Raw genomic sequence first — 25,530 nt, 5'->3', positions numbered from 1 at the left:
GGATCATCCCGGACCAGGGATCGAACCTGTGTCCCCTGCATTGGCAGGCAGATTCTTAACCACTGGACCACCAGGGAAGTCCCAACATAACAGCCTTTTAAAGGTTCAGTGGCATTGAGAACCCAGTGTTGTGTAACCATCACCCCTTTCTAGTTCCAAAGCATTTTCATCACCCGCAGAGGAGACCCTGTCCCCACTGAGTGGCCACTCCCCCATTCCCCCTTTCCCACAGCCCCTGCCAACCACACCAGTCTGCTTTCTGATTCTATGAACTTAACTATTCTGGATATTTCATAAAAGTGGAAATATTCAATATATGACTTTTTGGGTCTGGCTCTCTCACGCAACATGTTTTCAAGTTCATTCCCATGGAGTGTGGCTCAGTGCCTGTGTCCTTTTTATGTCTCAGCACCCTTCCATTGTATGGAAAGACCATACTTGGTGTATCCACACATAAGCTGATCAAGGTTTCTTTTAACTTTGGCTGTTAGAGCAGAGAGAGCAGATCTGTCCTCCTTTTGTTTTCTGTGGCCCTTCGGTGGATTGAAAAGAATGAGACTCACTCACACTGGGGAGGGCAGTCTGCTTTTACTCAAGTCTACTGGTTCAAATGATAATCTCATCAGAAACACCCCCCCCCAGACACACCCCAAAATGATGTCTGGCCAGACATTGGAATACCTGTAGCCCAGCCAAATTGACCCGTAAAATTAATCTCCCAGTGCCTGATAGAGAGCCTGGCACAGAGGTGCACGTGTGCTGAGTCGCTTCAGTTGTGTCTAACTCTGTGACCCGATGGACTGTAGCCCACCAGGCTCCTCTGTCTGTTGGATTCTCCAGGCAAGACTACTGGGACTGGGTAGCTATTTCCTTCTCCAGGGGATCTTCCCGACCCAGGGATCAAACCTGCATCTTTCAAGTCTCCTGCATTGGCAGGCGGGTTCTTTGCCACTAGCGCCACCTGGGAAGCAGAGGAGGCACCTGAAAAATGGAAACTCTCACTTATTCATCTGGCTCCTGCTTTTGGGTGACTCTGTGCCAGGTGCTGGCTCTGTAGGTGGTGCTGGGCATGAGGATTCTGCCCTGATAATCAAGACGCAGGCCCCGTTCAGGGGTTTACTGTCTACTGGGAAGGAGCCAAGCAGATGTGTATAATGAGAACAAGAAACAGCTTAAATCTCCCACTGCAGTCAGTGGGAGACCTCAGAGGGCCCGCAAGCTGCTGCTGGATGTGTGAGCTGCCAGATGGTGGGGGCGTGGAGGGCCTCAGGCAGTGGTCACAGAGCGAACAAGGGACTGAGAAGGAGCAACCACAGCATGTTGGGGTGTTGACTGTGGCTGGAGAGGTGGAGGGAGATGTCCTGGGGACCAGGCCAGGTCACGAGGTCCTTTCCAGGTCTTGCTTAAGAGTGGGGCATCTTGTTCAGGAGTAGGGTGCCTTGCTCAGGATTGGGGCATCGTGTTCAGAGTGGGGAGGAGGCTCCAAGCAGGAGAGGGAAGTGATGAAATTGGCCTTTTTGAGAAATCAGCCAGGCAAGGCAATGAGGAGTGGGTGTTGGAAGCGGGAGGAAGACTGGAATTTGGGGACTATTTGGGAGATGTGGTTCAGCTTTGGGGTTAAAGGTTTGACCCAGAGCAGTGGAAGCAGGACGGAGGAAGGAACAAGCTGGACGGAGTTGAAGGAGCTAAACTGCAGGATGTGGGGACTGGCCAGCATTGAGGGGAGCATGTGAGCAAGAGACGGGACCAAGCATGACTTGGAGGGGGAGGGGGACCGGTCTCCTAAGAGGGGGTGGGGATGCCCTTCACTAAGCCCAGAAACTGCTGCAGGAAGAGGGGGGCGGGGGGAGGAGAGGGAGGGAGGCCCCCAGGTGTCCCGTGGGAGGTGAAGCCAAGGGTGCAGTGGTCTGGGGACCGGGAAGCATGAGAGGAGTAATGGAGCCCAGGGAAACAATTTGAGGATGGAAAGCTGACACAAGATGTAGCCAGGAGGTGGGAGGAGAATCCAGAGGGGTTGGGACCCTGGAAACCAAAGAAGGAAGGAAGGAAACCAACCAAAGAAGCCAGGGGTGCATCCCGCAAGCTGCTGAGGAGTCGGCACTAATTACCAGGTGCCAGCAGTTTTGGTGGGGGCCGGCGTCAGGCTGCAGTGGGTTTAGTGGAGACACCTCTTCAGAAACTTGGGAGAAGAGACAGGGGGGTTGGCTTAAGGGAGACTTGGGGTCAGTGAGAGATGTTTCAGGACCGAGGAAGTGGAGATGAACATATTGCTGAGAGGGAGTTCTAGAACAAACTCTGCTTGCCTTGTGGATTCCAGGCTCTCTACCTCTCCTACCCATGCCTAGCACGGTAGCCCCCCCACCCCCAGCAGCCCCCCGCACTGTGAGCACACAGCCGGGTCATGTCAGCACTTAACGCACAGCCCTTGGTCACGTGGTCGCCACCATGCTCTATCATCCTGCCGGCCTTGAACCCATTCTTTTAAGGTAGCTGGGAACCGCCTGCTGAAATGGAACCAGTGCAGCCAGTGCGCCTGTCGGCTACGGCGTCTGGTGCGGGGTCACCTCTGGACCCCTAGGGCGGAGGCTGTCCAGGGCGGGAGGCAGATGCCCTTCACCATCGGGATCTCCGCACATTTGGAAGACCTGAGGGTGGAGGCGGGAAGTGGGGGAGCAGCTCACTCTGCTCCTGTTTTATCAACGCCTAACTCCAGGGGGCGCGCTTGTGCTGCCCTGCGGTCTCCCCTGAAAGATTTCTCACCCGATAGACCTTTCTTCTGCAAACACATTGAAGACTGCTTTCAGCTCCCATTTCCTAAGTTCTCCTTGTAGCTGGATCCCGGACAGTGTGCCTACCTCTTGCTGCTCCAGTTTAAAAGGCGGCTTGCAGAGGAGGGAGCCTGCAGCCATCTTGGCAGCAAAAACTTGCCCAGGGGTAGATAGGCGTCTTGAGGAAGCACCAGGGGTATTCCTCAGGCCAGGCGGCTCCCCAGAGAGCCCGGGCACTGCCCCACTCCCCAAACCCACCAGCTGCAGTGTTGCAGGGGCACAGGCTCAGGGCGGGATGCATGCTGCTTCCTTCTTCCTGGCTAGTGGGCCCAGCTTTGGGGATGGGTCTGTGGGGGCAAGGGTGCCAGCCCCCACTCTGCTCACCAATCAATGAGCCAGGGAATCTCTCTGCCTGGAGAAGGGATGGTTGTTGTTCAGTCGCTAAGTCGTGTCCGACTCTTGGCAGGTGCAGCGGTCAGGTCTTCCCACCCACCCTCATGCTCCCTGAAGCCTGAGCGAAGGGAGGGGCGTCCCTCCTGAGAGCAGAGCTTCCCAAGGGAAAAGATGAGGGCCCTGGGGTAGGAAGGAAGAGGGGCCTGGGAGCCAGAAGGCTTACCTGCCCCTCTCAGCCTCAGTTTCTGTATCTGTAAAATGGCAGAAGACCTTGGCTTATAGTAAACAATAAAGGATGACATCCTGTAGGTTTTGCCAAGCCTGTCCTGAGCGTCAGAGCAACCTCATCTCTGGAAGGTGAGACTGGAATGAAGGAGACTGCAAACTCTTAGTTCCAGGAGGGCAGAGGCAGCTGGAATTGAGGGTACAGGTCCCTCGGTCCCTCCCTGCCTCAAAGACCTTTGCAACGCTTGGGGGCAGGATCGCAAGGCTGAGGGTCTTGGGGCGGGGGAGGTGGCTTCGGCCAATGTCCCATGGTTAGTAAGGGTTAGTCAGAACCAGAAAGGGGCCCTGACCTTTGATTCCTAATCGAACTCTCTGCTTGTTGCATCTGGGCATGCGGCCTCCCTGGTTTCACCCAGGGCATTGTCACCTCATACATCCCTGCCATTCTTTTGGGACCCCAGGGGAGTTTGTTTAAAAGGCAAATTCCTGGGCCCTTCACCCAGAGGTCCTGATATCCTGGATCTCCATGAGAGTCCAGGAATCTTCATTTTAAATAAAACCCCAGGACTGATGCTGATATTAAAGCTCCAATACTTTGAAAGAGCCGACTCATTGGAAAAGAACCTGGTGCTGGGAAAGACTGAGGGCAGGAGGAGAAGCGGGCAACAGAGCATGAGATGGTTAGATAGCATCTTTGACTCACTGGACATAAGTCTGGGCAAACTCCAGGAGACAGTGAAGCACAGGGAAGCCTGGCGTCCTGCAGTCCACGGGGTCATAAAGAGTCAGACATGACTTAGCAACTGAAAAATAAATAACAACCCAGATGCTGCTGAAGCAGGGGGTCCTTGCCAGCATTTTGAGGAACACTAGCTTTCAATGGGTTAGTCGACTGGGGCGAGACCCATGGTGGGGGCTGTGAGGTGGGAGGGCAGCATGGCTTGATACCTGCAAAGGATGCTACAGGGGAAAAGCCCCTGGGTGGGGTGTTTCAGAGCTGGGTTCTCATTCCAGCTTTGACCCTGACTCAGAGCCACCAGTTCCAGGCCGTTTCTCTTCTCCAGCAAGAGGATGGCCCAGAAGGGCTTTCCCAAGCCCTCTCCACAGCTGCTTTTAGCTGCTCTGTTTCCATGGGCTGGGCTAGAAAGAAAAGGCTCCCTCGGTTGGTGGGGAGGGTGGGGGTCTCTGTGGATGGACCAGCAAGGAAGGCAGGCAGGAGGCAGGTGCTTCTGCTCTGCTTGCCTTCCTGGCACCACTCTGGCCCAGGAGCCCATCAAGCCTCCATCCCTTCCTAGAGCACAGAGGCTGCATGTATGCTGCCTGCCCCTCCCCTCTGCGGGTTCCTGGCTGAGTCTCAGCCTAGCTGGCTCCCTTCCTCCTTCACCTCCTCCCCCCCACCCCGGGCCACTGACTTTTCAGTAAGTGCTGCTTTGTTTATAAAGAAGCAGGATGATTCCCTTTTAATGAGGTTCTGAGAGTAGTCAAACCGAGAAGGGAAAGTGGAATAGTGGTTTCCAGGGGCTGCGGGAGGGGGAGACGGGGAATTAATATGTAATGGGCACAGGAGTTTCAGTTTGGGGAGATGAAAAAGTTCTGGAGGTGGATGATGGTGAAGGTTGCACAATAATGCGAAGGTACTTTATGCCACAAAGTCTAAAACGTGTGTGTGTGTGTGTGTGTGTGTGTATTTTACCACAATCTCAAAAGGAGCAGCAGAAGGAGAAATCATATTTGGACCAGACCCTGTTCCCCTCTGTGCTAGCCAGGACTTTCTGCTTTGGGAGCCTCAGAATGGTGTGTTTGGGGTGGATGTGGCTGGTGTATCCTTTCAGAGGAGACAAATGCTGAGTTTCAAAGTCGGCCCAATTTGAGGGAGTGAACAACAGAAGACTGGGACAGTCTGGTGTTCTCATGCAGCCTGAGTATACAACGCAGAGTCAACGACCTCCACGTCCAAACACTGACTCACTGCCCAACGCCTGAGTGACTTTGGGCAGCGTCCTTAACCTCTCTGAGCGTCCCCTTCTGTAAAATGGGAGTCACGTGTGAGGAGGGCCGGCCCAGGATTTGCAACCTACTGATACATCCCAGATGGCAAATGTTAGTCTCATACGGAACTGGAAGATGTGTATCTTCTAATCCGTCTCTCCAGCGGAAGAGGAAATGGGCCCAGAGAGGGGATTTGACGTGCCCATAGCCACACAACCAGCCCATTACTGAACTGTGACCTCAAGATCCCAAACCACCAACCCAGATCTCTCCTCACCCCCTCAGAGCTGCGGTGCAGTTCAGTGAGAGATCAGGGAACCATGTGGAAGGGACATCAGGCTGCCGCGTGTCCCTCTGTGTTCTCAAACATGGTGACATAACAGGCCGCCACCAGCATCCCTCCTTCTCATCCCCTCATGGAAATTGGGATAGTCCTTCATGAGGAAGAGGGAGACTTTAGCAGCCAGTCGTTTTTGTGGCCTAAGTATGGATAGAGATCGCTAACCTTTCTGCAGCTTTTGCCAGGTTCAGGTGGCTGACCTTGTATTGGGTTGGCCAAAAAAAAATTCGGGTGGGTTTTCTGAACAAACTTTTTGGCCAACCTAATCCTGTAGGCGTGTGGGAGAACGGACCTCACCTGGAGGGAATTGCCATGAACTTCTCACCTTGGTTCAGGGAAGGACCTAAGACAGTTATACCAGGGTCATACAAGACCAGGTTCTAAGTATCTTCTTTAGAGAAAAAGGTACTCTTGGTGAGGAAACCACCCCAGAAGGCAGAGGCATTGAAATGAGTTATGGAGGGTTTTAAGGAATCAGTTAGTCATGCATTTATTCATCACTCACGAGGGTAATCACTCTATGCCAGGCACTGGGATAAAGGAGAGAAATCAGACAGTGTCTCCTCATCCTTAACTGGGGCATCAGGCAGGCAGTCACCACGAGGTGAGATGAAGTGCTGGGGGAGGGGACAGCAGCGATTGATGTTCCCAAGGACTATAAGGACGCCCAGGAAAGAGGCACCAAGCCTGGAGAAGGTAGAGGAGCGTCATGGAGGCGATGCTTGAGTGGTCGGGAAGATCCCCTGGAGAAGGGAATGGCTACCCACTCCAGTATTCTGGCCTGGAGAATTCATGGACTCTATAGTCCATGGGGTGGCAAAGAGTCAGACACGACTGAACAACTTTCACTTTTACTTTCAGAAGGAGAAGAAAGCCTTTCCAAGTAGAGAAAGGGAAAGAGGCCCTCTGGTTAGCACACAGGCCAAGATGCTCTAACAAGAAAACCAAAAACGGGCTTAAACAAGGCGGGATTCATTTCTCTCTCGTGGAAGGACAGGTGGGACCGGCCGTTTAGGCTCATGTGGTGATGTGGGGCTGGTGGGGACCCAGCAGTGCCTCCATCTTGTTGCCCAGCCCTCCCTAATTGAACACACTTCCCCACCACACCGACACGCCCACATTCTAGTCTTTGGGAAGAAGGAAGGAGAAGGAAGGAGGAGGAAGGGCTCACAACTGAGAGGTGGGACACAGAGCTTCTCTGCTCATAAGCTGTTGGCCAGAACTTGCTCACTTGGCCACTCCAGATGCAAGGAAGGCTGGGAAATGTAGTCTTTTTCTGGGTGGCCATACTGAAATTCCAATTACTGTATGAGGAAAAAAGAGAGATTGGGGGTGGGGGAGCAGTCTTTGCCACATGTGGAGACAAGGTATAGGAGAAAGAATTGCATGTTTGTAGGTTTGCAAGTGCTTTATGTCATGACAGGAGTGCAAGAGATGACTGGAGAGGGAGGCAGAGTTCTGAGGGTCCATTCCAAGGATTCAGAGTGTATCTGTATTCAGTGGGAGCACTGAAGGTGCTGAGCCAGGGGCTGGCGCCAGTGGTAACGCAGACCTGAGCTGCGGCATTCAAGGCGGGGCTGGGGAGGGCACGCGAACCGAGAGACACTTAGGGGAAGACTCTTCCCAAGGAGGCAGAGCCTTGGATTCTCAGCTCTGGAGTCTTCTCTGCTGGTAGAAGCAGGTAGAAAGAGCAGTAACCATGCCCTCTTTTCTCACTTCCTCTCCCCAGACTGTTCTTCGGATTGTGGTGCTCGGGATCTGGGATTACATTGAAAACAAGATAGAGGTAAAGACCAGTGTCCCCCGCACCCCACAGCCAGCCATCCTGGAAGCTGGAAACTGTCACTGTCCTGTCCATCCCAGGGTGGGAGCCATCAACAAAGGCCAGCTCCCTCCCACACTGGACACACGAGTCTGTCCAGCTGTGCCTTTGGGTGGGTGGGGAAGGGAGACGACTGAGAAAGTTTCCAGTGAAAGAATATGGTCTAAAATGTCTCCTTGAAGTTCTGCAAAATTTAAAAAGTTATTCTTGAATCATTTTGGAAAACTTCTGAAATGTGTTTGAAAACAAATCTACTCTTTAAAATGGCCCCGTGGTCGGAGACCAGAGTGAGGGGACCCTAGAAGTGCTTCTCAGCCTGGGTTTCTGCAGAGCAAACCAGTTGCTCTGTTTCATGTGAAGAGGAGGTGGGGTGTGATGGGTGGAGATGGGGTGCTGGGGAGGCTGGCTGTCCTTCGAGTTGGGTGTGCACAGGAGAAGGCAAGAAGGTCAGTGTCTGCTCCCCATTCCTCCCTCACCCCCAGCCAGCACACACTTTTTAGCCTCTTTGGGTCAAATGCTGGGAGTGGAGAGAGAGGCCTGGCCTGTGGAAGTCTCAGACCAAGGCCACGCTGGGACAGGCTGACGGCAGGGCAGGGCCCAGAGCTGAAGCTTAGGCGGGGGTCCCCTCCTCTCCGAACTCTGCCTCCAGGCAGAGTTAGAGACTCAGCACCAGCCCTGGTTGAAGAAGATGCAAGCTCTGGGCTTCCCAAGGGGAAGGGGCCTTCCTTCAGCCCCTGCTGCCACTGAGAGGTTCCGAGAGGCCAGCGCAGGAACCCTGTGACATGAAGGCAAGCCTGTGCCAAGAAGAGACAAGATGCTGGAGGCAGATGCTTGAAAAAGAAGCTTGGAACAGCCCAAAGCAGTCTGAACCAAGGCTGGTGATGGACTGAGGTCACTTGGAGGAGAGACAGTGCTCAGGAGCATGTCCAGCAGGGAGAGGCCCCTGAAGGCTAGGGAGGATCAGGAGAGGTAGCCAGGGATGGACAGTGACCTTCAGAGGGGGCTGCAGGGCATCGTTGGCCAGTGCCAGCTGCCTTGCCTGACCTGGTCACTGGTTCCAGGACATTCAGGAAGGTGACCCAGGATGCTGACATCCACCTCCTCTCACAGGTGTTTGACGGGGCAGTGATCATCCTGTCCTTGGCCCCGATGGTGGCGTCCACTGTGGCCAATGGGCCCCGGAGCCCCTGGGATGCCATCAGCCTCATCATTATGTTCCGGATCTGGCGGGTGAAGAGGGTGATTGATGGTGAGTGACCCGAAGGGGCTGAGCTGGAGGCAGGAAGGGTGGCATGGCTTCTGGGGTCTCTCCCTTGTCGGGGCAGCCTTTCCTCGGTTTCCACCCCCACATCCCGCCCTGTGAATACTGTGGGGCTTGACATCTTCTCAGGGAGCCCCTAATCCAGGGTCCTCATCAAACCGGGATGTGATCGGGGCCGGCTTTGGAAGGTCCACCCTGAGAAGGTGCTGGTGGATCATCTCGTCCATCATCTCATTTCACAGGTGGGAAGGCTCAAGCCCCGAGGGAGGAGGGTCACATAGCAAAGCAGCCTTGAGCCACAAGTAGAGGCAGGATGCCCGAGGCCTACCAGTGCTCCCTTAGACATTCAGCCTCCCCCATCCGTACAGGCTCTGCTCTCAGCTCTGTCCCTGAGAACATCCGCTCCCTCCAGGGCATGAACAGCGCCTTCTGGCTCCTCTCTGCCAGCTGTGGACAGCTGGATACCCTCACACCGATGCATCCTGACAGCTCCCGTTGTGAATGCTCTTCCCAGCTGTTCCCCTTTGTCCTGACACATCAGGCGTTGCTGAGCCACTGGGAGCATCATGATAGGGATGCGCTGTGTGAACAGATGGGGGTTGGATGCCACTCTCACTCTGGGTGTGAAGTGGCTTCAGCAGAGACCCTGGGGACAGCGGGCCTGCTTGGGGCAGCCTCTGGGGCCTGGAGACAAGTCTCAGGGACTCATGGGCTGTCCTCAAGTTTGGAAGCAAACAGAAAAATTCTGATTTCTCTCATCTGCATGATTCCTACAGCAGCTAGAGAACATCTGGAGGTTGGGACACTGTGGGTGGAAAGGAACTTGGAGAATTGAGTCTTGGAGAGTTCTAGAACATAGTGGCAAAAGAGGCATGTGACCGAGATTTCTGAAGGGTCTGGAAGGGCTGGGTTCTGAGAGGTGTGAGAAGAATGTGAAAGGCAGAGGCCAAGGTCAGGTCAAGAGTTGATCCTGAGACTTTCCAAGAGCCCAGAGAACTGCCAGAGGAGGGGTCCGTGGGGCTGCTGCTGGCTGGGAACTCTCCAGGTTCTCCAACCCAGAGTCCAGGGCCTCTCCTCTGGGTCTCAATGTGTCTCATTTATAAATAAGTAGGATTGACTGTGAGCAACTGGCCTCAGAACAGCAGTGACTTAAAATAGAAGCCTGTTCCTCTCACATGAGAGCCTGCAGGTGGGCAGTCCAGGATCCACAGGGAGCATCCATAGTCACAGTCCCCTGTTCCTCCTGTTTTGTTGCTTTGCTGCAAAGAGCCTACTTTCCAAAGTCACCCCCACGGTCCAAGATGGCTGCGTCCATGCCTGCTCTCACATCCTCATTTCAGCCAATAGAAAGACGGAAGAAAGGAATAAGATAAAGAGTCAAAAGGAAAGCCCCAGCTGCCTTTTCTTTTTATACATCTTTACTGAGATACAGTTACATACCATAAGACTCACCCATTTAAAATGCACAACTCAATGGTTTTTAGTACATTCATAGAATTGTGCAAACATCACCAAAATTTAGTTTGGAGCACTTAAAAAATCACTTCAAAAAGAAACCCATTAGCCTCACTCTCCATTCCCCTCCAGCCTTAAGCAATTACTAATCTACTTTCCATCTCTATAGATTTGTTTCTTCTGAGCATTTCATTTAAATGATAGGATATGTAGTCCATTGTATCTGCCTTCTTTCACTTAATGGTTTCAAGATTGATCCATGTTGTAGCATGTGTACACACGTGCTAAGTTGCTTCCGTCATGTCTGACTCTTTTGTGGCCCCGTGGACTGTAGCCCGCCAGGCTTCTCTGTCCATTGGATTCTCCAGGCAAGAATACTGAAGTGGGTTGCCATTTCCTTCTCCAGGGGATCTTCCTGACCCAGGGATCAAACCCACATCTCTTTTGTTTCCTGCATTGGCAGGTGGGTTCTTTACCACTAGCACCACCCAGGAAGCCCAAGCATGCATCAGGACTTCATTCCTTTTTCTTGTGAAATGGTGACTTGCAGCCATGAAATTAAAAGATGCTTGCTCCTTAGAAGAAAAGCTATGACCAACCTAGACAGCATATTAAAAAAGCAGAGACAATACTTTGCCAACAAAGGTCCGTCTAGTCAAAGCTATGGTTTTTCCAGTAGTCATGTATGGATGTGACAGTTGGACTATAAAGAAAGCTGAGTGCAGAAGAATTGATGCTTTTAAACTGTGGTGTTGGAGGAGACTCTTGAGAGCCCCGTGGACTGAAAGGAGATCCAACGAGTCCATCCTAAAGGAGATCAGTCCTGAGTATTCTTTGGAAGGACTGATGCTGAAGCTGAAACTCCAATACCTTTGGCTACCTGATGTGAAGAATTGACTTATTTGGAAAGACCCTGATGCTGGGAAAGATTGAGGGGAGGAAGAGAAGGGGACGGAAGAGGGATGAGATGGTTGGATGGCATCACCGATGTGATGGACTTGAGTTTGAGTAGGCTCTTTGAGTTGGTGATGGACAGGGAGGCCTAGTGTGCTGCAGTCCATGGGGTTGCAAAGAGTTGGACTCGGCTAAGCCGCTGAGCTGAGCTGCAGCACTCCATTGCATAGATGAGCCACATTTTATGTGTCCATCTGTCAGCTGATGGACACTTAGGTTGTTTCCACTTTGGGCTGCTGTGGACACTTCTGTTCGAGTTTTTGTGTGGACATAGGTTTTAATTTTTCTTAGATTTCTAGGAATGAAATTACTGGGCCGTGTGGTGACTCTTTGTTGAATATTTTGAAGAACTGCTGTTTTCCAGAGCAGCTGCCCCATTTTACATCCCCACCAGCAGTGCAGGAAGGTTCTAATATCTCCACTTCCTCATCAACCCCAGCTGCCTTTTAAGAAAGGCTTCTGGAAGCTACTTCATGACACCTGCACTTATATTCCCATTGTCCAGGATGTAGTCTCATGGCTGCTCACAGCTACAAAGGAGACTGGAAAATATAGTCCTCATACCAGGCAGCCATGCATACAGCCAGAATTACAGAAAATCCCGTGGACAGAGGAGCCTGGCGGGCTGCAGTCCATGGGGTTGTGAAGAGTCAGACACAAGTGAGCAACTGAGCATGTATGCAGAATATCACTATGAAGAAGGAGGAAAATGGGTCTCTCGGTCACAATGGTTAGGGTTCTAACCCTCTTATACTTTCTGGGTGCTGTTGGTACCTAGGTACCACGCCTGCCACTGCACTGCTGGATCTTCTGGGAACCACGCCTGGGCCTGAGCCTGCTGCTAGCTGGACGCTGGGACTGGCCCTTCCCCTCCCAGCCCTGCCGCTGCCGAGCTCTTCATGGGGCTGTCTCTGTCTTGCAGCCTACGTCCTGCCGGTGAAGGTGGAGATGGAGATGGTCATCCAGCAGTATGAGAAGGCCAAGGCCATCCAAGACGAGCAGCTGGAGAGACTGACGCAGATCTGTCAGGAGCAAGGGGTAATGCAAGGCCACTCTCAGTTCTGCCCGGGTCCATCCCAGGCAGAGAACGCTAGGGGTGCCTAAAGCCCCCTGCCCAAGGGTGTCAGAGCTGCAGGGGCCCTGTGGTCAGCGAGCTCCTCCGGCCCCTTCACAGGCACGTGGGGAGCCCAAGGCCCAGCATCAGGAGACGTGTCTCTAAGGTGACTTGTGCCCAGCCGGGCCTGGACTCAGCCCCAATTCCCAGGCCAGGCTTCTGTTCATCTTGCTGTGGTGACCAGTCAGCTCTCCAGCCTGAACTGGCTGAGTCACCTTCTCAGTTATCAGGGTCTTCTGGGCACCGTGGTCTCTGAAAGGCAAGGGGAATCAGATTCTGTGTGCAGAGCTTGCCAGGCATCGCGGTGGGCCAGTTGCCACCCAGGACCCCCAGACCCACCAGAGAGGCATCAGCAGTGCCCTCCGCCCTCTGGGAACCAAGAAAAAGACTCTGAGACAGGGAGGGGCCCTGTGAGGCTGTGCTGAGGCGGGTGGGTAGGCTGGGGATGGGCAGCTGGGCCCGGAAGAGGGTCTGCCTAGGATTCCAGGCCTCACTCAAGGCCCATCTCTCCCCTCCACCCCCTGTCCTCTGCACCGCTAACCAGAGGTAGTTTGGCCTTCATCCTGATGAGAGGGAGGAAACCTGGAGTGTTAGCAGCAGCGGCAGGGGGGTCTGCTCAGGTTTGAATTTTAGTTTATAATTTGGCCGTGCCTGGTCTTAGTCGTGGCATGCAGGATCTGGTTCCCTGACCAGAAATCGAAGCCGCCTACCCTGCATTGGGAGCAGAGTCTTAACCACTGGATCACCAGGGAAGTCCCCAGATTTGAATTTTTGGTGGCTCTTTCTTGCCACCATTGGAGGAAGGATGGGAGAGGCAGGAGTGGAGATGGGCATGAAGCCTGGAAGAGGCTGTAGAACCACCAAGGGGAGCAGGGTCTGGGGTCAGGGACACCTTGAGCCTCATCCAGGACCTGGCCAGAGCATGGTCAGGCAGCTCCCAGTCTGCTGTCTGATAGGAAAACGAATGCCCTGCTCAGCCGCACTTGGCCACATGAAAGCCCTGCATCTGCTCTTCATAAATGCATGGCCTCCCAGGCCACAGAGAGCGAGCTGGCCCCACGAGCCTCACGTTAACAGCCCATGTGCCGCGTGGCTGAGGGGAAGCCCTGGCGGCAGCCCACCTCCCCCGCTTTCCACCACGACCCCGTCCTGAGCCCCCGGGGACCCCACGTTCCTGCTGTCCTGGTTCACATCACCCGCTCCATGTGGCCTCCTTCCCGGGGGTCTGGGCCGGAGGGAGACTCCCTTGGACTCCGCACAGGAAAGAGCCCATAAATAAAGACAGATTCCCTCTAGGTAGTGACATCTGGAAAAGAGATGAACAGAAACAAACCATTTTAATTTAAAAAACACCTGAAGCCTGTCATCTGAGTTAAGACAGCAAAAAAGGGCCAGACGGGCTGGAATCCCAGGGGGCTGCCAGGAGGGCGGGAGGGGCTGGCTAGAGCTGTAACTGGGTTCTCCGCTCTCCCAGAGTTCGGCCCTGCCCTCTCCACAGAGTGGAGCAGACAGACACTTCATTTTCAACTGGATTGTAAGACCAGGCTTGAGACTTGACTGGGCAACAAATGCCTTTTAAGAAATATGAATGCTGGCTCATGGGATATCAGGGGTGGCCAGATCCTTTGAGAGGAAAGTGCTTGGAATAGTTAAGTTGTTACGGACAGACCTGAGTGCAAAGCCTGCTTGGCTACTTGTGGTTTTGGACACCAGTGAGACCTCTGTGGACCTTGGGCTAGTAATCTGGGAAGGATAGCTGTGGGATTGTTTAGCCTAAAGCCCGGCGCCTGATAAATAGTGACTTTATGAGAACTAACCCCTGTTTCCCCCCATGCACCCATTTTACAGGTAAGAAAATTGAGGAGTGGTGACTTGCCCAAGAGCACACAGCTAAGTGAGGGCTTTTAGAGCCAGGAGTAGATCCAGCTGTCCTAACTGAATGTCCTTCTTCCCCAGCCCACCTTGCTCAGGGTCTTGTTCCATGACATTTTTCTACCCAGGTCACTTCTCAGGGCTTGGTGAAAACCTTGATCAGGGTGAGCACCAGGGTGATTTAAAATCATGGCCTGAGGACAGCCCTTCTTTTGTGGGCACAGACCTGGGTCCCCTCAGCTCCCTCAACAGCTTCCAGAGTCTCTCGCTGCTGTCCCCACTCCCGCCCCTGCCCCATCCCAGGCCATTCTGTTCATCTTGGTCAAAAATCTCTCTCTCCCGGCTGGAATTCTTAGGGTTCAATGAAGCAATTTCCAAACTAAATTCGTGTATTCTACCTAAGAAATTGAAATTTATCCAAAGTTCCAATGAAATGTGTGGCATCACTTTGCATTCACCTTGCTCTCTCCCTGGCATGTATTTGTGTAACTATTTGCCAGCTCTTATTTTTCAGAACAGTTTTAGACGTATAGAAAAATTGGGACAGTAGCAGAGTTCCCACATGCGCTTGGTATACCCCGTTTCCCCACTGTTAACCTCTTACCTTAACATCATGCATTTCTCACAATTAATGCACCAGTACCGATGCATTATTATCAAGGTCCGCACATCGTTCCGATCCAGTTTTTATCGAATGTCCTTGATCTGTTCCAGGATCCCACCCAGGTTACCGTATGCCAATGAGTCATCATGTCTCCTGGGGCTCCCCTTGGCTCTGAAAGTCCCTCAGACCTCTCTTGTTTGTGGGGGCCTTGACAGTTTGGGAGAGCTGGTCAGGCGTTTTATAGCATGTCTCTCTGTTGGGTTTTGACTCATGTTTTTCTCATGATTCGACTGGAGTTCTGGGAGTTTGGGAGGGAGACCGCAGAGATCCTGTGCCATTCTCGTCCCATCATATCAAAGGTGACACTGTCACTCTGACGTCACCATGGGTGTTCACCCTGAACACCTGGCTGAGGTCAAGTGATTCTTTTTAAAGTTCATCTTCACTTTTTAAGAAAGCTTAAATTGCTTCTTCCGGTGACCCTGTGAAGCCTCTGGGTGACATGGTTTGCCAGCTTCTTGCATGAACAGCTTGTGCGTTTTATCTTCTGCGCCACATGGCAGCCCGTTTCTTACCACGTGGCCACACCCCAGGTGGCCCGGAACCTCCTTGTGTTAAAGACGAGGGGCCCCTGGATTTGGCAGACGGGGGAATCTGAGGCCAGTGGGGGATGAGGATGGAAGAGGGGCGTCTTATGGCTCCTTCTGGTCCTTGCCCCCTGGACCACATTGGCCCTCTGGTCTTTGCAGGGAGACGGGATTCAGAGCTGCCCTCAGTCCCACATCTCTCTTGGCCACTGGGCTACCTCACCCTTAGCAGATTCCTACGAGGAGCCCAGAGGGGCCGCGCGGCAGGGGAGCGACAGGGGTGCACTCTGTTGGCCGGCCTCACCTTTCTCCAGCCTCGGCTGGCCTTCTGCAGTTTTCCTCCAGACGGCTCATTACTGTGATGGAAGCATGTCCCCTCAGACCCCCGCATTCAACAATCCTTTGGCTGGAAGGTCATTCCCATTCACTTTTCTTTTGCTCTCTCTGTGGATTCTGCTCTCTGCCTGTATGTCCACCCAGAACTTTGTTGGGCATCCATCTGTACACCAGTCTGTACACTCATGGATTCCAGAGGAGAGGTGCTGGTGACCATCCTTCAGAGAGATGGTGTGCACTTTTTGTCCGTCTCTGTAAATGGCTGCTTCAGAAATCAAAGGTATTTTCGAAGCAGGGGTTAAATCAGTGCAATGATATATTCTTCCTATTCGTCATATGAAACCACCTCTGAGGTTTTAGTGTATCCCTGCCCGGCCCCTTGCTCTAATTCCGAAACATATTTTGAAGTCCCCGTTGTACCTACTCTTTGCGCTCTAAGCCTTGCAACAACTTTTGGCCCCCAATAATACGATGCAGCTCAGAGCCCTGTGGAAGGAAGTTTCTCTTCCCTGCTGGGCCCCGTGGGACGAGCTAAGTTCTACTTCCTCAGCACCATCCACCCTGAGATCACTGGCAAGAGACCCAAGGAGGTGGGGCTCAGTCTAGGGTGACTTGGGGCCCAGCCTGCAAGGCAGCCAGTGGACCTCAGTGAGCCCCTTAGGACAGCCTCAGACCTGGGGCAAGCGGCAGGCTCCGAAAGAAGAGTCCTGTGTGAGGGCAGCTTGCAGGGTGGGGGGCCATCCTCTCACCCAGGGAGGCAGCAAGAGGAATTCTGACCTCGGCTACATGGATCACGCCCTTCGCCCCTGGGCCTCGGATCCTCACTGGAGAAATGGAGGAAACGAGGCTTATATCACAAGGATGCTGTGAAGTTCAGATTAATTCAAGTAATATAGAAAGTCTGGTCCACTGAAGTCTCTCAGTAAATGAGAGAGAGAGAGAAAATAAAAACAGTACTAAATCGTTTATAATGGTGACTGTTCACAAATGCACTGCCACATGTCTTAGCTCATCTTGACTTTGATGGTCAGAGTTGGCAGGCTTGGTATTATTAATCCTTTTATAGATGGAAAGACTGAGGCTGAGAGAGACTGCGGCTCGCCCAGGGTCTCACTGTTTGTCATGGAAGGAAGGGCTGGGATGGAACTCCGGGCTCCATGTGCATTTTCCTACACCACAAACGGGCATCTGTACAAGTCTGTTAGAATGAGTAACACCATCTGCTCCATCACATAGATCCAGACATCCAGTGGCCTGAGGAGGAGCGTACTTGTCCCGCCGCCCACCCCACTGCAGCCCAGTGCAGTGACATTGAGGGGGGTAGGGGTACAGGGACACTGTGTCACAGTCACTCTGGCCTCCAGGCTCTTCCATGTCATGGCTCCTTGTTATTCTGGAGTTTTCTCCCTTTAGCCAGAGGATAAGAAAGCGAGGGTAGCAAACTGTGCATAGACGATTTTTACTGCCTGGGCCTGAAAGCAGTAACCTTTGTGCTGGTGACCTGGTGACCTTGCTTCTGCCCCTGTTTGATGGTGGACTCAGTTACGCATTCATACCTAAGGCGCCAGGTCCCAACACGAGTAGACTGTGCGCCTACCGAGAACAGTTACCTGCGTAGCCGCCTAGTAGGCCCACGATGTTCCCCCCTTCCCAATAGCAAGAGGGGCAGTCACAATGATCAGTCCTCCCTGGATGATGCAGGTCCCCCTGTCTCCTGAAGAAACAGGGTGATAATCTGGACCCTAAGGGACAGGCATTCCCGGTGGAAGCAGGGGAAGGGTGCAGAGGCCTCGCCCCTGTCCTTCGAGGGCCAGCACGTTCAGAGCAGCAGGAAAGGGGTTCTCTCCTCATTCTGTAGGTGGCGTTTGTGGCTGGCTCATTCCAGAGAAGCCCCCTCTTTTCTTATAGAGGCAAAAGCCCCCCAGCTCAGCACAATAGTCTTTGTTACCTGGATTATTCAAGATCTCCAACCATGAGAAGGAAAGTTGTTTTTTTTCAAACATGGGAAGTGATTTGTAAAACAGCCGATAGCTTTAATGACAAGCCTATTTAGCTGATAAAATTAGCCATCAGAGGAATAACTTATGTTATCCTTTTGCCATAATTTAAATTTATGGCCAACTACCAGTCATCTTCACAGTGGATGGAAAGGGGCCAAGGTCGGATTCAGCGTCACCCTGCTCCTAAATCATTAGTTTGCAACTGTCTCCTGAGTTTTATTGTTACCAACAATGGCGAAACTAATGGAAATAAACATTGGATGCCATCCCAATAGCAGATGGGTTTGAAGGCAGGGCAGTCTGTGCAGACAGCCCTAATAGGATGGAAGAAAATTATTGCTATTGCATTAGATACCATCGAGCTTCTGGCCAAAGTGTGCATTGATCAGGCCAAGGCCATGTCAGTTGTACTCCACAAACCAGACCATTAAAGGCAGAGATGCGCTGGGTGTGCCCACCCTGCTGCCCCGGGGGTCTGGCCCCGCCTGGGCATGCATTAAAAGCCCACCCCAATGGAAGGGGCCTGACTCACTCCAGTAATGCACGCTGAGGGTTTCCTTGTGGATCCCAGCTGATTTGGTCAGGCTCTCTGATTAGAAATACTTAGCTCATGATGTGCATTAAGAAGGGCAGTGACTGCACTCTCATTCTTCCTAAGTCATACAATGGTCCTTTTTTCCCCACTGGACCAGCTTGCCAATGGGAAATTTGCTTCATTTTGTCTTCAAAGCCGCCCTGTGCTTCCTGTCCCAGAGGCCCAGGCCCACGTGCTACGGGTGTTTCTCCTTACCTGCAGGGCATTGGGGTTTTTGTGTTTATCCTCCTTGAGATTCTTCTGAGTTCCTTGAATTTGTGGGTTGGTGTTTTTCCTTAGATTTTCAAAGGTTTGGGCCGTCATTTTTTCTCCTTTTTAATGTTTATTTATTTGACTGTGCCTGATCTTCATTGCAGCACGTGGGATTTTGAGTTCCGGCATGTGGGCTCTAGTTCCTTGACCAAAGACTGACCCCAGGCCCCCTGTACCTGGAGTGTGGAGTCTTAGCCACTGGACCACCAGGGAAGTCCCTCCATGGTCTCTTTATTTATTGCTTTGGCCTCACCCTATCCTTTTTCTGCTCTGGAGCTCTAATTGCATGTTAGACTTTCTGATCATGCCTTACTTCTTTCTTATACCCTAATGTCTTCCCCCATTCTCTCTCTTTTTTCTTTTTCTGACTGTAAGTCATAATATTTTTTTTTATAGATCTATCCTCAGGTTCAACATCCCTGTCGTCTACTGTGTCCACTCTGCTGTTAAATGCATGCAACTGAGGACTCAATTTCAGATATTGTATATTAAGGTTCTAAAAATTTCATTTAATTCTTTTTATAGGTCTGTTTCTCCACTGAAATGTTACGTCCATTTTATCCATCTCTCCCCCTCCCCTCTCTAACATATTAATCACAGTTGTTTCAAAGCCCTTGTCTGTTAATTCAAATATTTAAATAGGGCAGCTTCTGTGCAGATTCTAAGCAGCTTCTTAACTGCTTTATGACTTGATAATCGCTTTTTTCTACTTGTTTGCATGAATAGTAATTCTTATTGTCTGTGGAATGCATTGTTGATGCATTTTAGATGTTCTGGGTTATGTTATCTTTCTCTGTAAAGAGTTGGCTCTCTGCAGTTGGGCATTTGTATGAGAGCAGGGGGCTGCCCAGGTGGTTCAGTGGTAAAGAACCTGCCTGCAATGCAGGAGACACAAGAGACATGGGTTCAAACCCTGGGCCTGCAAGATCCTCTGGAGAAGGGAATGGCAACCCACTCCAGTATTCTTGCCTGGAAAATCCCATGAACAGAGGAGCCTGGTGGGCTACAGTCTACAGGGTCGCAAGGAGTCGGACATGACTGAGCACACGCAGCACGCAGCAGGAGCACAGGATGGTGCTGAAGATGCACCAAGAGTTAACTGGCACTTGCAAATTTCCCCTCCCAGTTAGAATCCCAGAGCCAGCACAGAGCTTATTATAGACCAGAATTCAGCTGCTCTGTTAGCCTATTGAACATACAGTGAAAATGAGGCCCAAAGAGGAAAAGAGGCTTAACCAAAGTCAGAGTGAGGCGCAGGGGAAGGGGGCGACAGAGGACAAGATGGTTGGGTGGCATCACCGACTCAGTGGACATGAATCTGAGCAAGCTCTGGGAGATGGTGAAGGACAGGGAGGCCTGGCGTGCTGCAGTCCACGGGGTCGCAGAGTCGGACACGACTGAGCGGCTGAACAACTACAACAGAGTGAGGGAGGGTGATGGGCCAAGATCTCAGGCTCCTGCCTCCAGCTCTAGCTGTTTCCCCACATTGGAGCCTCCTTCCCTTTCCTGACCCCTGTCACCATTAAGCTCCTCATATTCTGTTGGGTTGAGTTACTTCCATCTCTCCCATAAGGCTTCAAGTTCCCTGACCAAGGTCTGTGGGACTGGAAGCCAGAGGCATGGGTTCTGGGCCCAACATTGCTTCTGATGCACCACGTGGTCTGAGCCTTTTCCCTACCCTGTCCCCTGGCACAAACGCCTCCTTCCCATCTCAGGGCCTCAGCTCTCCCATCTGACTAATGAGGCCCCGACATCCTAGGACCCCTTGACAACTCTTCATCAACTGGGGAGGCACATGTGGCCATGTTCAGGAATGGGGATCAGGATCCAGGCTCTGAGGGTCCCAGCTAGAACATCTGGACAGCCCCCTGGGCTGTCATGGCCAGTGGCCAGAGCTGAGAGCCCATGCAGCCCGTCTGCAGTGGCTCCTCTATGAGAGGGTCAGTCATTCCTCCTCAGGGCAAGCACTCAGAGCATCCAGCCACCCACACTCTCTGGGTAAGCAGCTTGTAATAACCTGTCCCCAAAGCAGGTAACCCTCTCCCTCATCTGCATTCTAATCATGCCCATGCTGACACTGCTGCTGCTGCTGCTAAGTCGCTTCAGTCGTGTCCGACTCTGTGCGACCCCACAGACGGCAGCCCACCAGGGTCCCCCATTCCTGGGATTCTCCAGACAAGGACACTGGAGTGGGTTGCCATTTCCTTCTCCAATGCATGAAAGTGAAAAGTGAAAGTGAAGTCACTCAGTTGTGTCAGACTCTTAGCGACCCCATGGACTGCAGCCCACCAGGGTCCTCCATCCATGGGATTTTCCAGGCAAGAGTACTGGAGTGGGGTGCCATTGCCTTGTCCGATGCTGACACTGTCACCTCCTAAATCATTCTCATCTCCTTCTCACTGTCTCTACTCTAGTCCAGATTCTAGTCATCCCTGGCCTGGACTGCTGCAGTTGTCTCCGAGCTCATAGTCCCATGTCTGTCCTGGCTTATGTCTGTCCAGTTCATTCTCCACTCTGCTTTCAGCACAGTCCTTTCAAAATGCTCAGCTGAATCACCACCCCACCACCCCACCTTTCTGTTTAAAAGATTTCAGTGGTTCACTGTTGCTCTTTAAATAAGGGCTGAAGTCCTTAGAACCTCTTACCGCGGCTCCAAGGCTGTGTGCCTGGTGTGGCCCCTGCAGACCTCCTCACCGCTCTGTCCTCCCAGTCTCTGCCTCCCGGATGCACCACCTCTACCACAGGTGCCACCCAGAGCTAGCTTTTAGGACTCTCCTAAGAGATTTGTTCCTTGCGCAGCAGATAGCCCCTATCACTGGGACCAGCCAGGACTTACAGGGAGAGGCATTTTCATTCTAGCATACATAACAGAATTTTAACATCACCCTCACCATGCTTTACCTGACTTCTTAGTGAATGGATGAATAAATGAATTACTAGAACTACCATGCACTTGGGGTACATATTTTTAGCTTAAAACCTATTTCATTGTGCATGCCTATGTCTGCATATATGGGCTTGGGGTTGGGCAAGCTCTGGCCTCTGGCTGTCTGGCCTGGATTCCAGTGGGACACCCATGGGCAGCTCTGTATCAATTACAAGTTATCAATAATGCATCTGTTCAGAGTGGCCTTGGAGGCCATTAGCTAGGACTGCCGGCCCTGATGAGCGGCCTTGGAAAAAGCAGGCTGGGTATGCCCATGGGAAGTTCAGATCAGCTGGGGCCGGAGGGGCTCCTAGCCCCAGCAGAGCTAAGGAGAGTTGCCTAATGGGTCCTCCGTGACATCTGAGACCTGCTGCGAGAAGGGTGGCTCCAGTCTGCTCCCTCTGGACAGACTACCCTGTAACAAGCCAGCCTTGCTTTCTTACTTTCTGAGACCAGTGGCGCCATCTGAGTACTGGGTTGTTAAGATCCAGGTCTGAGCCTAGTCTGAGATCAGAGTTAGAGCCTAGTGTGTGATCAGGTTGGGCTCTCAGTTCGTGACTTGGGTCAGGGCTCAGTGTGTGACCAGACTTGGGGCTCACTCTGTGAGCAAAATCAGGGCTCAGTGTTGGGGCTCAGGCTTTGTCTCAGCTTTGGGTCAGGATCAGGACCCAGTTTGTGGCTGGTGTTAGGACTCAGCCTGAAACCACAGAATTGGGCAAAACTGGCTAGTTTCACACATTTGTGTATGGATTCACTCAGCAATACTTATTGAGGGCCTTCTGTGTACCGGGCAACAAGACAGACAAGACCCACAAGACCCCTCTCTCGCAGAGATTATCTTCTGTACTTTACTCTCGTGTAGATTATATTCTGCATGCCTGCTCTAACAGAGCGCCAGGGTGGCATTGGGGTGCTGGGGCGCTCACTGGCTCCTGAGGGCCAGTTGTGCTCATTTCTTCCCTGTTCTGCATAACGTCGTGTTGGTAGTCTGGAACTGGCCATGGTGAATTTACCAGAGATTAGCCTGCACTGTAAATCAGGCCTCTTTTTATTTTAAATCCTGCACACCACTGCAGCTGAGAGAGGAAAACCCATAGACAGCTTTTGAAGAAAATGGTGGAGTGACCACATGTGTTTATCTGATCTCCTTCCCCAAACTCCACTAAGATGGTGGTAAAGAAAAAAAAAGAAAAAACAGATAAAAATTGAGAAATCCTTTAAGTCCTGTCCATCAGGACAGAGAGGAGAGAGAGATTTCTGTGGATTTGCAGGAAGTGGAGCGTGAGCAAGAAAGCGGTAACTGGTCTTGAAGAGAGGAGGATCTATAACTAAGGGACTGTGTGAAGAGGTGGCTAGTGAAGGAAAAGGGCTAATTCCCCCTCGGAACCCTGGAGAGTTTGGAAGGAAGGGGTGAGCGTGAAGCTGCCCATAGTGGAGAGGGGTGGGCTAAAAGTTTGTACACATGCTATCTGAACCCTCCAGGTCCCCTTGCAAATCCTGCGCAGTCAGGAGACCATGCCCCCCCATCACACAAGAGGCAAGCGTTTCAGCCTCTGGAGAAACTGACCCAGAGGGCTCTGTGAGTGAACACTGGGTGAGGTGCACTCCCAGAATTTGGTAAATGTCCTTTCATCTCGTGGCTGGACCCTCAGCCCCATTTCCCTGCTCTGCTCTCAGCACACAGGTGGGCCTGAGGCGTGTCCTCAGGCAGGAGGCTGATGAAGTCTACCCAGACCTGAGTGGTCCTAGAGACAAACCCCGTGAACACTGCCATTGGGAAGTTGTCCCAATGTCAGTTTGCTGCCTAGCCACTCTAGTGTTAGTGACTCCTTGAATTGTGTTTCACTTTCATCAAAGGAAAAATGGTGAAGCATTAAAATAAATAAAACAATCAGAAGGTACTAAGTGCAATGTAGAGAACTCAAACAGGATAAAGGGATGGAGTGCCTGGGCTAGGAGTCTGGGAACGCCTCCAAGGGGGCAGGGGCAGCCGTGTGATGCAGGACCAGAGGTCACTGGGGAAGTGATCCTGAGACCAACACAGGCTTAGAGTGTTTAAGGAGTTTTGAGAAGGTGTGTGTCCCAGTGAGAGGTAAAGGGAGAAAGAATGAGATGAAGTGGGCCAAATAAACAGAGCCAGAACACACACCTGCTCTGTAAGTCAAGGGTAAAAAGCTTGGGTTTTCTCCCACCCAAGGGGAGACATGACAAGGGGGTGACATGATCTGATCTGGGTTTATGAGAACCCCTCTGGCCTCTGTTGGAGGATGGATGGTAGAGGATGTGGGGCTGTAATCATCCAGGTGAGCACTGGCTGTGGAGGTGCGGGAGGTGGGTAGACTTGGGGTAGCCCTTCGGGAGCTGGCCTTGAGGGCAGAGTGGATGGCAAGGCAAATGGAAAGTGAGGAGGCAAGGGAGGAGATTACATTTTTGGACCCAGCTAAAATGAGATGAAAGCGCCTGAGGAGCAGCTGTGAGAACAGAGTGAACAGTCCTGTTTAGGTTGAGTTTGTGATGCCTGTGACCCAATTCTGTTGCTGTCAGGCAGGCAGCTGGAAGTGTGACCTGACATTGCAGGGAGGGGCCAAGGCTGGAGGTTGGAATCGTGAGCAAGCAGGTAATCTCCTAGGTAGGGAGCTAACCCCCAGCTTCAGGTCTTTGGGGGTTTGACTGGAGATTGTGGAGTTGTGCAAAAGCGATGCAATGTGTGTTTGGAACACTAGGTGGCAGTAAAGACTCTCCTTCCTCCCGAGTCCGCAGTCAGGTCATTCAGCGTCAGACCCAAACTTTGCCTTCGCCCGGATGACCCAGGAAGGCCCCAGAGTGTGAACAGCCATCTCAGCCACAACCCCAAGAGGCATCTGAAAGCCTCTCTAGGAAACTTTCCCCAACAACAAGAATTTAAACCAAAATAAAAATGTATGACGCCTTTTACAAAGCCTTTATGAAGAGCTCTGTGGGGTGATAACCCCCATTTTACACAGACAGAAACCACGGCCACGTGGCCCTAAAGCCACAGGGTTGGGAACAGAGCCAGTCCTGTCTGAGCAGTGCTCAGAACACCTCCGAGAAGGATGTGGGCGTTGCTGCAAGACAAGTGGGTCAGGCGCCGCCCAGCGAGCACATGATGCCACGATGGGCTTCCGTGGCAGGTTACCACTGGCCCTGGATATTGTGGGGTTTCCAGCCCTCCGCTAAACATCGGTGTAAGACACCTGAATAAGGTTCTTATTTTTGGGGTCACACGTTTAGACAAGTAACTAGAACAGGATTCAAGTCCGATGTTCCCCGACTCCTCCTGCGATGTTTTTTTGTTGTTTTCGTTTTGCAAACACCATTGTGTTCCTCTTACGGCCATCTTGTCCTCCCTATGGGGCCAGACGACACAGTATCAGAGATGGGACACGGGACATGTTTTATTACTTGGAAAAGCCTCCATAAACGTCAGGGACTCATGCCATTAGTGTCGTGGGAGATTTATAAAGGAACGCCCCCTCCAGCCTTTGGAGGCTCAGCGCCTTCCTCCCCGCTCCCCCAAAAGGAAAGAGCCCAGACGTCTGGCAGGGCCCGGGTCCCCGTGCCGCCCACCGCCCACCGCCCCTCTCCTTCTTGCAGTTTGAGATCCGGCAGCTGCGGGCGCACCTGGCACAGCAGGACTTGGACCTGGCGGCGGAGCGCGAGGCGGCGCTTCAGGCCCCGCACGTGCTCAGCCAGCCGCGCAGCCGCTACAAGGTGGTGGAGGCCGGCACGTGGGCCGAGGAGACGGCGGCCGAGAGCGTTGTGGAGGAGCTGCAGCCCGCGCAAGGTGAGTCCGCCGGCGCCTCCCCAGCCCCGCCGTGGGGAGCTGCCTCCCAGCCCCCGGGCTCTGTGCACAGCCACAGCGTCCGGGAGCTGGAGCACGTCTCCTGACGGGTCTGTGTCCCGATGTCGGCCCACCATTTTGGTGGTGGCGGGGGGAACCCTAGTTAATTGCTCCCCGGGACTGCCTTTCTCAGCCTCGGAGACAGCGTTCAGTCAAGCTTCCTTGACGCGATTTC

At 52.5% G+C, this 25,530-nt stretch overlaps 1 protein-coding gene across 8 annotated transcripts in view; it reads left to right on the top strand.

The window, feature by feature from the left end:
- Positions 1–25,530, top strand: part of TMEM266 (transmembrane protein 266) — a 124,086-nt gene that overhangs the window by 84,005 nt on the left and 14,551 nt on the right. For 7 of the 8 annotated variants that reach the window (XM_086363989.1, XM_086363987.1, XM_086363990.1 and 4 more), the window contains 4 exons: positions 7,445–7,501; positions 8,648–8,786; positions 12,130–12,245; positions 25,109–25,298. In XM_086363989.1, coding sequence (XP_086220115.1) covers positions 7,445–7,501; positions 8,648–8,786; positions 12,130–12,245; positions 25,109–25,298 — 502 coding nt within the window. Of the gene's footprint in view, positions 1–7,444; positions 7,502–8,647; positions 8,787–12,129; positions 12,246–18,671; positions 18,836–25,108; positions 25,299–25,530 lie in introns of those variants that run through there. The other variant, XM_086363994.1, reaches the window with a different exon arrangement.

The sequence above is a fragment of the Bos grunniens genome, chromosome 21, assembly GCF_055505025.1.
Source record: "Bos grunniens cultivar Pamir isolate PY7600 chromosome 21, Bosgru_T2T1.0, whole genome shotgun sequence".
NCBI lineage: Eukaryota > Metazoa > Chordata > Mammalia > Artiodactyla > Bovidae > Bos > Bos grunniens.
The sequence above is the reverse complement of the archived record's forward strand: the minus strand, read 5'-3'. Positions and strand labels throughout refer to the sequence as shown.